The following is a 15,009-nucleotide window of genomic DNA, read 5'->3' as shown; positions in this document are numbered from 1 at the left end:
ATTCTGATAAAAACTTCATAGCCCAGGTACAGAATCTAAAATTTTAATATAATGTAGGTCTTGGGAATGTACACTTACCAAAAAATGAGTCCTGTTGGTTGTTGTGATCACAGATTGGCTGCATGCCATCATTTATCATGTGGGCATTACCTTGGGCTCTCTGCCTACTAACACACTTGGCTATTTTATTGAAACAAAGCTAGGGGTCTTTGTGCAAAAATGTTGCTGGACAGCTAGTTCACATATCACATCAACCACTAATGCACACAAGCTAACTGTATTAACTTGTATCAAAAATGTTCACCTCAGCGTAAAAACAATGGACATTTATTTAATACAGCTCATGGTTGTTTGATACAGCGTAGAATATTTTTCAAATATATATACAATAAATTAAAATAAATGTTTTCTCATCACTTTTTTGTAGTACATCTGCAGATGTGGTAAAGATAAGAGATAAATACAGATTCAAGCATGTCATACAAAAAATGAAAACGTGTGGCTCTCTGCGTACTCCAACAGAAGCACCTTGTTTGGTTTTAGATCTCGAATCATTTTTACTCTTTGATTTGGATGACTGGGGTTTCAACTCTTTTGCAGCCACTGCCATTCAAAAATTGCTCTTCTTCATCAATAACAGCACCTCGTTCCCCCGCTACACATAAACACACCGACTGTGCAACCATCCACAATCGAAGAGGATCGTTTCATCGACAACAGCAGGCGCCGCTCCTCCTCAGAACATGCTCTCCCTCCTGAATATCCTCAGCTTGGTCAGGAATGTAAAGTAGACAAAAGTCAGGCACACCAGTAGATTTTTCATTGGGTACAAGACAGGCGTTACATAACCAAACACAACAATCAGAGCTACTCGAATGATAAAGAAAGGAAGGTCCTGCAGAGCGAATCCAGCAGAGGACAGCAAGGGGCTCTGAGGAGTGACGACCAGCCTAAGAGTGGACAGGAAGGCTAGTATGTAGACGGGGAACACCCAGGCGGAGTAGTAGACCGAGCGTTCTCCTGCCACTCTCACCATCTCCACAGTGTCCAGCCAGAACAAGAAGCTATCCCCGAAAGCCTCTGACCTGCTGTCCCTCGCCCACAGGAAGCGGAGCGGCCCAGAGTAGGAGCGGGGGCGTAGAGGCGAGGAGTACAGGTAGGCGGCGCTGGCTGCTCGCGAGGTGACTGTTGAGCGGCCGGGCGAGTCGTCCCCGTCCTGCCATCTCCCCGCGGCGGTGCCGTTCCTGGCCTCCGGCTGGCCGTGGGGCGACCCGTTCTGGCCCCTGTCAGGGTACAGCTGGCCTGATACGGTGGTCACCTGCTCCAGGTGGGTGAGGATGGGGTGAGGCATGTCAAGGTCAGCATCCAGGCTGCCTGCTGGAAACGACAAGAGCACACAGGACACAGATTTTTATACTTTACCATATATAACCATAGGATTATGGTTATTTTAAGGAATAACTCTGGCCAGTTTCAACCTGGACCCTATTTACCCTTCTTTTTCCATCATATCAATTGTTTCAGACCAAAATCTCGATAGAGCTTCATACGTCTTGCTTGCCTGGGTGAGCAGCTCTCCAATAGTCCTATAGAGCCAATGGACGCTCCAAAAATCATCCCTAAAAGCACCCAAAGGATGTCTTTTTCAACACATTGATTGCTTACTCTGTCATGTTGATAAAAAGATGTAAATCAGTGGTTCCCAACTCCAGAGCCCAAGTTCTATTAGTTTTCATTCTAGCCGTCTAATAGGGACTGATTTAGACCTGGGATGCAAGGTGAATGCAATTAACTACCTGGTAGGATAGAAAACCAGCAGTAATCTTGGTTCTGAGGACTGGAGTTGGGATGCAAATGAAAAGAATCTTAAGTCATGCCTTTCTTTTACAGTTTTGATGCTACCTTGGCCATTGCTTTAGTACTTCCTTGTTTACTCTTTGCTGACTGGCTGCAGCTGCTTGTCTACATGCTACAAGTGGTGAAAAAGAAACAGTGAAAGCTAGGTCACGGTTAAATGAAAAATTAAATACAAACATGTCTCATTCCAGAGTGAAAAAGACATGCTTTTGGTGCTTTTAGGGTTGATTTGTGGAGTGTCCATTGGACTTACAGGACTGTATTAGAGAGACACACACCCAGGCAAGCAAGATGTAAGTAGCAGGAAAATGATGGGACAGTAGGGTCTAGGTTGAAAATGGCTATGCAACTACTCAGCTTATCAGCCCATAATAGTCGCTTCGAATCAATTAAGTTAATGTGATTGAAGGGACTGTCAAGTCAAACTACGAGGTATAAAACGGAAGCAGACGACAATGATTTGACACATTGTGTGAACTGTAAACACTTCAAATACTGGGAACATACACTTCAACATAATGTGTGCCACCCATAGTGATGCCAGCAAGCCTTACATTGTCCAGTGAGACTGCATGGGCGAATCCTCTCTATGATATCCACACAGATGAGAGAGAAGAGCACCAAGGAGACGGGCAGCTCAGTGAAGTGGTCGAGCCGGTGTCCTCCATCCACCTGCACCTATATTTGCAAAAAGCCAAAAAAAAACAAAACAAGAGAATGCAAAATTGATCCGACACTTAGAAATCATGAGGGATGAAGCAGGAGGAAATGAAATTGAAACTCCTCATTATAGCATTTGGCTGGGTTGAAAAAGACAAGCGCATGCATTCCAACTTTTATGAACCCATCCAATTTTATTACCGCCGTCATAAAACACATTAAGATGTCACTGAATGCCCTTAACACAAGATTAAGAAATATTAGATGCATAAACATGCCTGACAATTTTTGTGGCCAAGTCTTCATGGTCAGACGTTTTATTTATGTTTTTGTAAGTAAAGGAATAAAAAATGAAATATTACAAGTACATAGTGTAACTTATGTGTTGTGTTGGGTTAATGGCCAACCTGTTATGTTCACTATGGGTTACTGAATACCCCAGGCTCATACAGTGCAGTCTTGTGACAAGTGGGCAAATTTCCAATGCATTTTTTTGAATTTCTTAAGGTGTTTAGGTCCTTCTCTGTACATATTGTTGAGAACATCTTTGGGTGGGAACTTGCCCACTAATACAATAAGTACTGAGTAAAAGAAATGAAACTTGAGAAGCGATCATTTTCTTTTTGCTGAGGTGCAATGTGCCGTGTCAGCCGTCACTCAGTGAATAATTATGTCACTCTGAAAACACATTCTCTCACACGAGGGGGTCATAAAATGAGCTTGTGCCACAAATGGACTGTTTGCAACAAATATGCCTCTTGAAGGACCCCATCGGAGCATGACAGAGAACATAACGTCAACAGATGCTTTTCACTGACAAGAACGATCGGTCTTGGCGACATTACCTTGGAACTGGCTATCAAAATAGCAAAGCACGGTAATGTACACAGAGTGAGATAGGCCAACGCTGTGGGTCTCCTGAAAAACAAAACAAGTGTCATCCGAGCATGATCAATAATTGCGTTCACTTTCAGAAGCCAGTCATTCCTTTAGAAGCAAAGTTCAGATCCTGCACACATTGTACTTTACACAGCGCTGTTCTCTGTATTTTACCTTTCTTGTCATTTTTTTTTGCCTTTTTTCCCCCGTTTTTCTCCATGTTGTGCTCTGTTGTAGATTCTGTTATCTAATTCAGTTGTGTCAGCCCCTTCTATCTCATCTATATACTATACATTTCATTACAGTGTTTGTTTCAGTTTGCTTCTATGTTTTATCACTGAACTAAACTACTTAACAGCTCCACTCACCACTGTGTGATTTCGGTGAAGACCCTGCGCCGCTTCAGGATCAGATATTTGAGAGGAACCCACACCAGCAGGGTCACGGAGGTCACGTAGGCGATAGAGGCGGCCACCACCAGCCAGTAGGCCGTCAGATCCGATCCTCTCACATCACGCATGAGGCTGGCAAACCTCTCCATGACCACAAAGACCGGCACGCTGAGGGCCGCGAACTGCAGCACCTCGTACAGGACGAGCTTGACCGTCTTCCCCGAGGGCATGGTCCCTTAATGCCGCGGGTTTGAACCCTGCTGAGTTACTGGTCTGAGGTCTGAGCTTAGGGCTAAAGACGCTCACAAGCATCTCCCAAGAAGGAGCTGGTGGAGCCTCTGTTGGACTCTGCACGCTGACATTGCTTACACTGCACTGGAAGCCGTATTCTTTTATTGCTGAGGTAATGAGGTGGTCATGCTCGCATTTTTATGGGCTCACAAAGAGGAGCACTCCTATCTCATAACTTCAAGGAGAAAATTACATTGAGACTGTTCTTGAATTATACACGAGCTAATTGTGGAAAAGAGGCGACTCTTTTCTCTCGATGACATTGAGACCCGTGCCTGCTTTAACAGGTGAATGCTTATGGTTAGATGAGCAGAACAAGTAATGACGAAAAAATCAAATGCAAAAAAAACCCCAAAACCTTTAGGACCATATTCTACATTTAGTTGGTCTTATGTCAAAGTAACAAGCCTGCAGCTTAATTGTAAAGTGATCGTAATGTCAAACTAACAATTCTAAATAAATCCCTAATTTCCACAGTACTTGAAATCACCAAAACATTTTCACAAACAACATTTGCTACAAAGAAAGACAAACAAAACTGTCTTACCTTCTTTTATTTGTTGGACATGTAACTACAGCTTTCCACCTAGTCTTGATGGGTCTCTGATCTCCATCTAGTGGCAAGGCAGAAAACACAAAATGGCCAAAAAATGCCTTTGATTTTTTACATTGGCCTATTCTAAGAAATTAAGAAGAAAAGCAGACAAATCAAATAAAACGAGGACATATGCAATATTCTGTACATTTGGCCTGGTTTTATTGTGAATACCAATTCATAAGTATGGTTAAAAGAGTACATACAAACAGCAGGGTACAATTTTAGACAGAACCTTTACAATAATGATGTTCGTTTAAAACATAAAAACAGGCAGCATCTCATTCCTGTACAATAAAGTTACATCGGGGCTGCAGTCCAACGCTGTCCTGTGGTGCAAAAAGGTGGTGCATTTGTGATGAACTGGCTCATGGTCCCATGGTTCCAGAATAGCTGCTACTTTGATATTTTCTGCCCTCTTTGATCCAACACATGGTTAATACTGTCCGATTATACAGTTTAGTTGAAGGCAGCAACCAGGAAACCAAGTCAGAGCTCTGAAACCGCAACTTAAATGCCTAAATCAGGTTCTGGAGCATATAACGGCAACTGGTTTGCAATTTTACAGTTACCAAGCTTAAGTAGAGGGGTGGTTTGTATTCTTAAGGCGGCGCGGGCACAGCAAGGACTAGCACATTTGAAGGATAATTTCTCAGAGAAATTGAAATGACACAATTCTACAGTCAGGTCCACACAAGGATTTGCCCTTCAATTGCAAATAAATTCAAATTTGAAAACTTGCAACTCAATTGCTTCATTAAGCGTAATAGGTATGCAACAGCATTCAATATTACACATCAACAGAAAAATGCAACATAAAAAAAATATTTTTTGCTGTTTCCGTGATCTTCAGCAGTTCAATCATTATTTGTGAGCATGAACTCTTTCCCAAAGATAAAGACCTTCAACATAAAGAAGCCAAAGAAAATCCAGAGAACCAAGACTGTAAAAACATGCTTCCATCTTGCAACATTTCTTATGTATAGAAAAGTGCAATGACAAGATATGGGAGGCAGACTTTGTGGAATGTTTGATCTTGAACGTCTTTAGAAGATTAGTGCCAAAACCCAAATAAATAGCTTATGGAGAGATTGGAAAAGAGATGTAAACAAATCCTGACTGTACTGCCCAGGATCACAGAAACCATATCTCAATTCTGTTTTAGGTAGAATTTGCTTTAATAATAGTCATGTTTGAGAAAGGACAAGTTTGAAACGCATGGGGAGATTTCAATCAAATTTTCACATTACCATTTGACCCTACAGTACAATAAGCAGCTCCCAGATATAGCATGTATCAAACACATAGAGAAATCTCCACTTCTCATGTGAGCAACTTAAATATACAACTAAGTTAGGTAGAGTATCACATATTCCTCTTTTCTCTCATTACATACTCGCACCATGTACTGCTTCTTCATTTAAAATAGCATAACAATAATCAAAATATAAATTAAAATGCACTACAAAAACATAGTATCCATTTTTCAACACTGACTAAAGAGATGCTTTAAAGACACTGGGGGATTCAGAGAGTTCACCCCTTAGTAGTCAAGTCTGTGGTATGAGTCTGTTAGTACAGCTCCTGCATGGGAGAGAGCTAGCCCCAAGTCTAGAGCTGCTCATTTTAAAAAGGAAGACTCTGCAGTATGAAATGGCAAGTCAACCAGTGTAAAAAATAAAAGAAATCGAAAAAAAAAAAAATAATAAAACCTCAAACAGGATAATGCACCCATGCCAAATTATGCTGCCATCTCACTGGCTTGATCTCGTCGGGTTTTGGCATGTGAGCATTTTTTTCACTTTGCTCTCTTTGGCTTTTACACCGTCGACCCTCAATTCACCAGGGACATCATGACTGCAGAGTTCACCTTTAAGGCTGAGCTAAACTCCATGGAACTGTGCTAACATACAGCCCACCATGAGGTCGTCATGTGGCTTCACTACTAGTTCACTACAGTATATACAAGGTCATGTGCATGCTTGAATTCTTCATGTTTCTTTTCCCTCCAAAAAGTGGCTTCAGTTTTCAGTACTTCTAAAAGTTGACGACATACACAGAATGTAGTAGCCTAACAATTTCAGCATCGCTAAAAGTAGTGTCCTTTTTTCTGATTAAAAAAAAACCGAAAGGTAGATGTAAGTCGACGCCCCTTTGTGATGTGGGATTAACACTGCAGTTGCTTAGGTGGATGGGAAGGCTGTGGAATATCGCAGATTTCTTCCCATGTTAGTGTGTGTGAGTGACAGTGTATGATCACGTATTGCTGAGGCTGCGTGCGCCAACGGGTGCAACTGAGTGTGTGTGCATATGCACTGAACTTTGTGTGTCTAAGCTGCTGTACACCTGTCTGTGCCTATAGTGTCATTGTGTATCATATCTAGAGTTCCAGTGTGTATGTGAGAGTAGTGTGCATGAATGCCTGTGTGTATCACACTTGGTCAAATAGTATTTGCAAATACATGTTGTGGGTCATTTTAGCTTACTCAGGCTACAGTTACACTTGTTTCAAAGCTATTTCTTAAATAGTCCTATCATACTTGGATGCAATAAGTGTCAGGTCTGGATACATAAAAATTGGATTTTGCTCATATTGCAATCTTCAAAAACACATTTGGGAGTGATCAGGCTCGCATTATGATCAAAACAATATAAAAGTGCAACTGAATGCAATCAAGCCAGGATGTGCATGCAAGTCATGTAAAGAAATAGAGGGGAAGAGTGAGAAAAAGTAATGCAGGTGCATTTAAATAAATACAGTCCTGGGAGAATGCATAATGGCCATTTTCAGACCAAGTGTGGACTCACAGTGATCTTAGACAATCCAATCTCCATGAACAAATCTCAAAAATCGAATTCAAATGTGTACTTAAGGACTTAAGATACCAACTGGATAGGGATTGCAAGATAGAACAATACAATGTGTGCCAGATAAGTTTGAGTTTTTCAAAGTCAATTCAGTATGCTTTTATGTGACTGACACTATCTGATTTTTTCTGATGCGATAAAGCATACGCATCTGGTGCTCCATGATAAAAGAAAATAACTATCTACAACTACTATTTGATCCAGGTCTGGTGCGTGTGCATGTGTGTTTGTGTATGTGTGTGTGAGGGTATGGTGAGCTCTGTGGACCCTATAGCAGGGCTTTCTCTGAGTAGGGGGCCTGTTGGGGGTCTGAGGGAGGTGGTATGCTCTGGCCAGAGGGGGCGCTGTAGTTTGGCGTCTGGGTCATGCCTGCAGGATTGGCGCCTGGGCCCGGCCCGGGGGCGCTGGCTGGGTTCTGGTAGGACTGGACGTCTGCTGGGGCCATGCTGCCCGGAGCTGTGCTGTAGACTGGCGGCTGGCCCATGTACATATGAACGTCACTGTGGAAAAGGGTGAAGCAACATTAACTACCAGCAAGGTTGAATCATGTAATTAATAACATTGTAGCAACAGGGAACATGTTGCAAAAGGCTAGAAAACAAAGACTGAAATAAAGTTAAAACGAAGTAGTGAGAAAGTCTATGTTAAGATTATGTTTGTTTTTTTTAGCTTTAGTTTATTTTCTGAGAGTGGAAGATGTGCAACAAAGGTTGGTAATGCGTTTTAGCATGCTAAGCCACCAGGACGCCAGTGTATGAGAAACTCTCCTTAAACAGAATATGAAGCCTACTGTATATTACAGAGTAACTCTGTTGCTCACCTGGGGGTTGGCTGGCCAGGCATGGGGGTGCCAGCTTGAAGCTGCTCTATGGGAACAGTGTAACCCTGCACCGCTGTGCCGCTCATGGCATATGACCCCGCCGCAGGCTGACCAGGGTAGACCTGTGGACACAAACATGCAGATGAAGTGTTGAGGTGATTCCTTGGTAAGCATCAATAGCAATTTAGACATTAGACCGATACCAGGCTAAAATAAGATGTGGGTATCAGTGGGTATCTAATACAAAAGTCTAATACTAAGATTCCTATGTGACATGATGCTAGAAATCAAAACAAAACCACTTGCCTTTTACACTCACAGCAAGATGCTAGAAAAATGAATTGAAACTATAAATAACAATGATCTAAGGCCCCAATTCAGACTGCCTCAAATTATGCAAGCCTTATGCAGATGGAGATCTTTACATTTGAGCTGTTCCTATTCAGACTTAGACGATTCGATGTGTACACTTAGGATTTTGCTGGCACACAGGTTTATTCAAAACCTTGGCTCCTCTGGCCTTACCATTGGTATGGTGGAAAATCGGGCCATGGACCTTTCTGTTATTCCTACCTTTCTGCCGACCAATCTAATTGGTCACAAAGCGCACAGCAGAGAGGAGAGTGGGCCAATGGCAGAGCAGAGAGGCAAAGGCTTCTTAACAGGTGAGAACTGGTAAGATTAGAACCCTTTTTTCAAACATCTTATTGTCCCTGGGCCATCGGGCAATCCTTACTGTTGAACCCTGCTAAGTGAATACTGTTCAGTTTAAGTACTGTAAATCATGAATTCCAGTATCAGCACATTCCAAGTGATTTGTTTAGTATGAAAGTACACCACAGAACTTCTCAGTACACTTAACTATCCATGGGAAGTCGACCCTACCTGTGGGGCTGCGTTGGCAGGTTGCTGCATGTAGTACTGCTGGCTCTGCAGCTTGGCGTACATGGCGTAGACTGGATCTTCGTTCATCAGCTTGGCATACAGAGACAGGGCTTCCATCACCTTCACGTTCAGCTCCGACAGCTCCGAGTGCTTCCTGATAAACAAACACACACACACACACACACACACACACACACACACACACACACACACACACACACACACACACACACACACACACACACACACACACACACACACACACACACACACACACACACACGAGGATAGTGAGATTCCTTCCAGTAAATATTCCATGAAGGCTTGTATTTTGTATGCCTGTGTTAAATGTTTATTGTTGTTATATGTTCTTTGTATTTTAATTCTTGCACTATTTATTTGTCCATTAATTAAATCAGAGGAACATCAGAGTTCTATCTGTGAAACTACTTTTTCATTAATGGATTTCAACTTGGAATTCATTGGCTTATGAAATTCAGTTGTTCTCTATGGGCAAAACTGGTGAGGCAAACAACTGATGCCATGTCTGTTTGCACAATGCACCTGTCTATATCCTCCAGCTTCTGGTCAATGAGGGGCCCCATTTGGTTGCAAGCACCTGAGAAAAAAGACAAACTCTTGTTACTTGGCATCTCTGAGTTTAAGTCATCATCACTACTCGATATTAATTCACCTTTCCAAAGAGTTAAGTATGAAAAACACCTGTTTCTGTCAACTGATTTCATCGTTTCTCACTCTCACATGCAAACATTTTGCCCCTAAATCAGTTGCCTGTATGAGGATTATCAAAGCTGGATTCAAAGCTAAATTCAGCTTACCTTCCAACTGTAGTAGCTCAACTGCGTCTGATTGGTTGTCTGTGGGATCTGCACTCTGGATCATCTGCAGTAGCTGGTCCATTTTCTCCTGAAAGGTTTCAATAAGGTTGTAAGGTAAGTATTTCAAGAATACTATACATCCATTTAGGAATAAAAATAATTGCCAGAATCTCTCTCTATCTTTTTAAAATATAGAATACCCAGTCTATGTTATCATTACATCATTGTGACCAAGTATCATTTTGTCATCTGCAGACTACAAAAACAGCACAATTTGTTTTAATCCTGTGTTGTCCATCATTTTGTAAAAGCAGGTGTCACTTGTTTTTCAAATAACAAACTAAACCAACAAACGAACCTCCTCATTTATTAATGCGACACCGACAACTTTATGAGGGTGAACACCTGCAGTGCCTATTCTGCACTGCATGTCGGCTCAATGTTTATATGTTTGCATAATGTAGTACTGTGTGCTGGCCATACTGCTTCTTTCCTTCTAATTTCTTGTGTTTTTTAATGTGTTGTATAGTTAGTATGCTATGTACTGTTTGTCTTCCATCGAGGACCACATTGGAAGTAACAGTTCTGTGTAACACTTTCATGTGCCATCCTCTGGGGTCAATGCAACATGCTAAGACTTTTAACATGTTTGATTAATTTTTGCCCTCAATAAATTCAATCAATCAATCAACAAGCTCAGTAGGAAACTGTACTCAGCCCATTACCTCGTCTATATATACAGGCTCTGGCTCAGGCTCTATGGTCTCCACCTGGATGTCCTCACTGAACTGCACTGACTTCTTCTCTGTCTTCACTGTGGATTGACAAGGGACAGTAAGTGAGGCAGCAGGGAACAACACAACAGTAGAAATCAGTATGATACATAAAGTAGAGGAGATGTGTCTAACATAATATCTGACCCATTCTAGTGTGGCTTCCCAGAACTATAGGCTTTGTTCTTTGTATTGTTTCACCAGCTGTGTTTCAGTGATAACAGTATTTCCCGCTGTGGGATCAATAAAGCAATAATGCTAATGGACTAAATGGGCTATCAAAGAACAGGAGATGGCATAAGTGGATGGAAGGGATGTGTGTGTGTGTGTGTGTGTGTGTGTAAGTGTGTTTATACTCACTCATCTCAGGCTCTGCGGTGAGGTCAGCAGTGACAAAGTTAGAGGGGAACAACCCCACTCCCTGGTATGTTTCCCCTTTCCACCAGTTGGGGTCACTGCAACCAAAAAGAAAAAAAACCCTCAGATGTGAACAGAAATGATAATAAATCTGTAACCAACTGGATTTAAACTGTTGTCTTCCAAGTGCAAGAGACACTCAGGCATTAAAGATTGGACAGATTAGGTTGTAGAGCTACTGTAATTGCACATATTAACAAATTGCTGTTGTCATGTGAATACCTCGTAACTCTAGTTTTGTTTATTTTTCATGTTCAAAATTTGACCACTCTTAGTGCCAATGAAACCCTTTCAAAAACCTTTGGATAAACTCAAAAATGCATGTTGATCAAGTCAAAAACAATGCTGAAAAGTGACATTTTGGTACATGGTTTTTATCTGACAGCTAAAAAATCTAAAAAAGGTAAGGCTGCTCATCAGATAGGATGTGAGGTGATAATGTGATACTTGAGGGATATTTTTTTTCCAGTTTGGGTGGATGCTTGCCAACGCAGAGGATGAGAATCTGAGTCCTCCAGATAAAGGATGGTCGCCCTACTGAGTACCACCCTGCTGCTGTGAATCCTCTCAACTACTTGGTAACCTCTCACACTGTGTCTGTGTGTGTGTGTGTGTGTGTGTGTTCACCTGTCGTCCAGGATGGTGATGATTTCTCCTGACTTGAAGGTGAGCTCATTGTCCTCGGCAGCCTCAAAGTCATAGATGGCGCGGACCTTTCTGCCGTCGGACTTGTGTGAGGAGAGCAGGCTGGAGGCGCTGGGGTAGAGGCTTGACAGAGAGGTCTGGGGCTGCTGACGTTGCTCCTTCAATGACAATTCAATGGCTGCACACAAACAGAGATAATGTATGTATGTGTGTGGGTGGGTGTGTCCTTAAAAGTCCTTAAACCATGCTGAACCTCTGTAATATGTGAATCCAGTGCAAAATGTGATTTGATTAAGGGGATACAAACAAAACAATTAAAACTGTTAGTGTGCATCTGTTCTCAAATATTTCCAATTCAATGAATGCTGAAGACATTCATGTGTAAACACAGTCTGAAACACCATCAAATACTGTCTAATTCTCATCTGGAAGCTTCTTTACCTTTGGCCAAGTCTTCCTCTTCCTTTTTGTTTGTCGAGGTGGAGGGATCCTTTGCCACTAAAGCGGGGCTTGCTTTTGCTTGCTCTGCAGCCTATAAACAATGATAATCCCATGCTTAGGCAATTCAACAATACACAACTGAGAAGCAAAGACTAAGAGGCTAAAGTCTGGTTCTCCTTGCTTAAGCAAAACAGACCCCCCCCCCCCCCCCCCCCCACTCCCCCCCGATTAAACCCCCCCCCCCCAAAAAAAAAAAAAAAACACCAAGTGTGGTTTATCCTGGCAAAGACCTACATTCAAGCTGAGGAAACTCCGGTTCATTTCACCAAGCACACCCACCTGGGAGCCCACAGCGGGGAAGGTGACGCCCTGCTCACGTAGATTCTTGATCATGGCTGAGATCAGACTGAGCTGGGGATCGTTACGGAAGTCCTCTGCCCACTCCACCATTAGGGCCTTCAGCTTCTCACACACCTTGGGGTGGCCCTGGGGACAAACACAACATGACAAATTATGAAAACAAGTCGCTGGATGCAGCATGACCTAATTTCAAGTGATCAGAAATAATGAAAAGGGACTTATCCGGATAACGCTGAACTACAGAGGATGAGTGAACATGAAAAAGACCACCTACCTTGTTTAAGACGTTGCTGACTTCGCTGGCAAACTCTCTGGAGCACACCTCTAAGTGGAATATTTTCCCACAGTTTGAAACACAAGCTCCAAGTAGCTGTGGGGAGAAGGGGTACAAATGATTTACTTGACTAAGTAATTCATTTCAATCATGTAACAACCATTTCAATATGATTCATCATAGTACCAGTTTGGTTACTCCACTCTCAATCAAGGGTTAAATTAGGTTAGATGGGTTAGATGACTAGACTACATGGCGCTTCAACGTAACCCACTGAACAAACACAGAGTTAAACCCAACACAGACGTTCTGCTTACTGTCAGTGCCTGCATGGCCACATGAGGATCTTTGTGGTTCACTCTTCTCATTATAGAGCGGAGACATTCTTTAGGCCTGGAACACAATAGTAGAGATCAAAGGTTTATGTAGACTAACGGTTGGGTTGGACCTGAGGACAATCTAGCTAAGTAAAATTAGAATCGTCAAGACAGAACTATGGTAGATTTGTTTGGCCGAGCACCAGACTTAAGTCTAATTTGTCAATGAACATTAAGGTGTTTATCTAAAGCTATTTATCCCTTGCGGGGATCCCTTACGCCCTTGTTGTCCCAAGACCAAGGGGCACTTAACTCCAACCTTGAGATATGTTGCACAATTGAAAAGCCTTAAAGTGAACTTCATACAATGCCTGATAACTGGCAAAAACATTGTTTCAGCCTCAGATAATGCGCAGCACAGTGTGAAGTCAGTTGAACTAACCCAGTGCGAGACTGCCCTATCTTATCACAGATGTCCAGAATGAGGCCCCAGTCCTCAGCTGTGTTCATCTCACTGGTTGCTTTCTCTGCAGGAAAGAAACACAACAACTGGTATCACTGGAAAGGTTGAAGGGCTGCTGAAGCACAACTAGTTTGCATGGCATGTACAGTTACATTCAGACATAAACAAATTTGCCTCTCTTCCAGCACGCCTGGGCACACAACAGGCAAATGCACACTCGCACATGAACACACACTTTAGAGTGACTCAGGCTAATAAAGTGGTAAACCACTCGGCACAGCAGAGAGAAAGGAAAGGAAACAGCGCATGGTATTATGGTTTCACACATAACCGCATCCACTTTCACTTCCAGTAATTGTGCGAAATGTAAGGCTCATCAGATGGCCTAGACAACAAGTGATGGGATACATGAAGGGGATGATACATGAATGGGAAGTTAACTGACGGACAGGTGTGTCTCACGTTCATCAACAAACAGTGAACTTTACAAAAGATAAAGCATACACATAATACATAACTTGCTAAACATATATTGTTTAGAAGTCAAGTCAATTAGGCGAACACGGCTAACGTTATTGGGCTTTTGGATCAGTATCTAGTATCAGCTAGCTACTGCTAAACCTCCACATAAGATAACGATGCAAGCTAGTTGGCCATCTGTGCACACTGGCTAGCTTGGCTGGTAAACGATTCACATGACAAGACACAGGCTAAACAAACATCCAGAAAACTGACAGGGACTGCCAACGTTGATGATACTTTTGTTAGTTTAACTAGACAGGCTACATGACAGCCAGGTAACATTAGCAACATAGCTCGACTGGCTCGACACAGCTGGAAAACACAAACAAAGCTGGCGGATCACAGCTAAGTTAGCTTGCTGGAGCTAGCCTCTAGCTCTCTCAACTCACCAACATCTTGGTCAAATGGATTGGTCGTGAAGAGAGGCATTGCTGATGTGTTGACAACAACAGATTCCGCCTTCTCCCTTTATTTTTCTTTCCCTTTGTCTTTTATTTCATACAATAAAAATGCATAGTACCGTTAACTTCATAAATGTAAAATGTTGCTAGCTCGCAGATTCTACACAGTCACTCCTTTGCCAGACGGCAACAAGCGGAGCATTCTGGGTAATTAGAGCGGACGGTCCCGTCTAGACAAACTGCTCTCATCAACTATAATTTCACAGACATAAGCGTCCTATTGCATGTAGCCTTGGCCATATACTAGTCG

The 15,009-nt window shown here is 42.4% G+C and overlaps 2 protein-coding genes across 2 annotated transcripts; both read right to left on the bottom strand.

Annotated features, from left to right (window-relative positions):
* Positions 1-736: 736 nt before the first annotated feature.
* On the bottom strand, positions 737-4,018 carry tmem236 (transmembrane protein 236). The gene is made up of 4 exons (XM_071918259.2): positions 3,765-4,018; positions 3,363-3,435; positions 2,412-2,535; positions 737-1,377 (listed from the first exon to the last, which is right to left on the bottom strand). The coding sequence occupies exons 1-4, from the start codon at positions 4,016-4,018 to the stop codon at positions 737-739; spliced, it is 1,092 nt and encodes a 363-aa protein (XP_071774360.2).
* Positions 4,019-4,832: 814 nt separating this feature from the next.
* stam (signal transducing adaptor molecule (SH3 domain and ITAM motif) 1) lies at positions 4,833-14,965 on the bottom strand. Its single transcript, XM_071918222.2, has 14 exons — positions 14,688-14,965; positions 13,756-13,840; positions 13,314-13,389; positions 12,997-13,092; positions 12,702-12,848; positions 12,363-12,453; positions 11,904-12,099; positions 11,220-11,314; positions 10,812-10,900; positions 10,087-10,174; positions 9,812-9,866; positions 9,248-9,401; positions 8,363-8,484; positions 4,833-8,042 (listed from the first exon to the last, which is right to left on the bottom strand). The coding sequence occupies exons 1-14, from the start codon at positions 14,725-14,727 to the stop codon at positions 7,811-7,813; spliced, it is 1,566 nt and encodes a 521-aa protein (XP_071774323.2). The 5' UTR covers positions 14,728-14,965; the 3' UTR covers positions 4,833-7,810.
* Between the last annotated feature and the right edge of the window lie 44 nt (positions 14,966-15,009).

The sequence above is a fragment of the Centroberyx gerrardi genome, chromosome 13 (genome assembly GCF_048128805.1).
Source record: "Centroberyx gerrardi isolate f3 chromosome 13, fCenGer3.hap1.cur.20231027, whole genome shotgun sequence".
Lineage (NCBI taxonomy): Eukaryota > Metazoa > Chordata > Actinopteri > Beryciformes > Berycidae > Centroberyx > Centroberyx gerrardi.
The sequence above is the reverse complement of the archived record's forward strand: the minus strand, read 5'-3'. Positions and strand labels throughout refer to the sequence as shown.

Coding starts and splice junctions, on each gene's coding strand:
- tmem236 (XM_071918259.2), bottom strand. CDS start 4,018: ATGCCCTCGGGGAAGACGGTCAAGCTCGTCCTGTACGAGGTGCTGCAG. Junction 2,536..3,362: donor TTTTGATAGCCAGTTCCAAG/GTAATGTCGCCA, acceptor TTGCAAATATAG/GTGCAGGTGGATGGAGGACA. Junction 1,378..2,411: donor ATGCAGTCTCACTGGACAAT/GTAAGGCTTGCT, acceptor TGTCGTTTCCAG/CAGGCAGCCTGGATGCTGAC.
- stam (XM_071918222.2), bottom strand. CDS start 14,727: ATGCCTCTCTTCACGACCAATCCATTTGACCAAGATGTTG. Junction 12,454..12,701: donor TCCCCGCTGTGGGCTCCCAG/GTGGGTGTGCTT, acceptor CATTGTTTATAG/GCTGCAGAGCAAGCAAAAGC. Junction 10,901..11,219: donor CACCGCAGAGCCTGAGATGA/GTGAGTATAAAC, acceptor GTCAATCCACAG/TGAAGACAGAGAAGAAGTCA.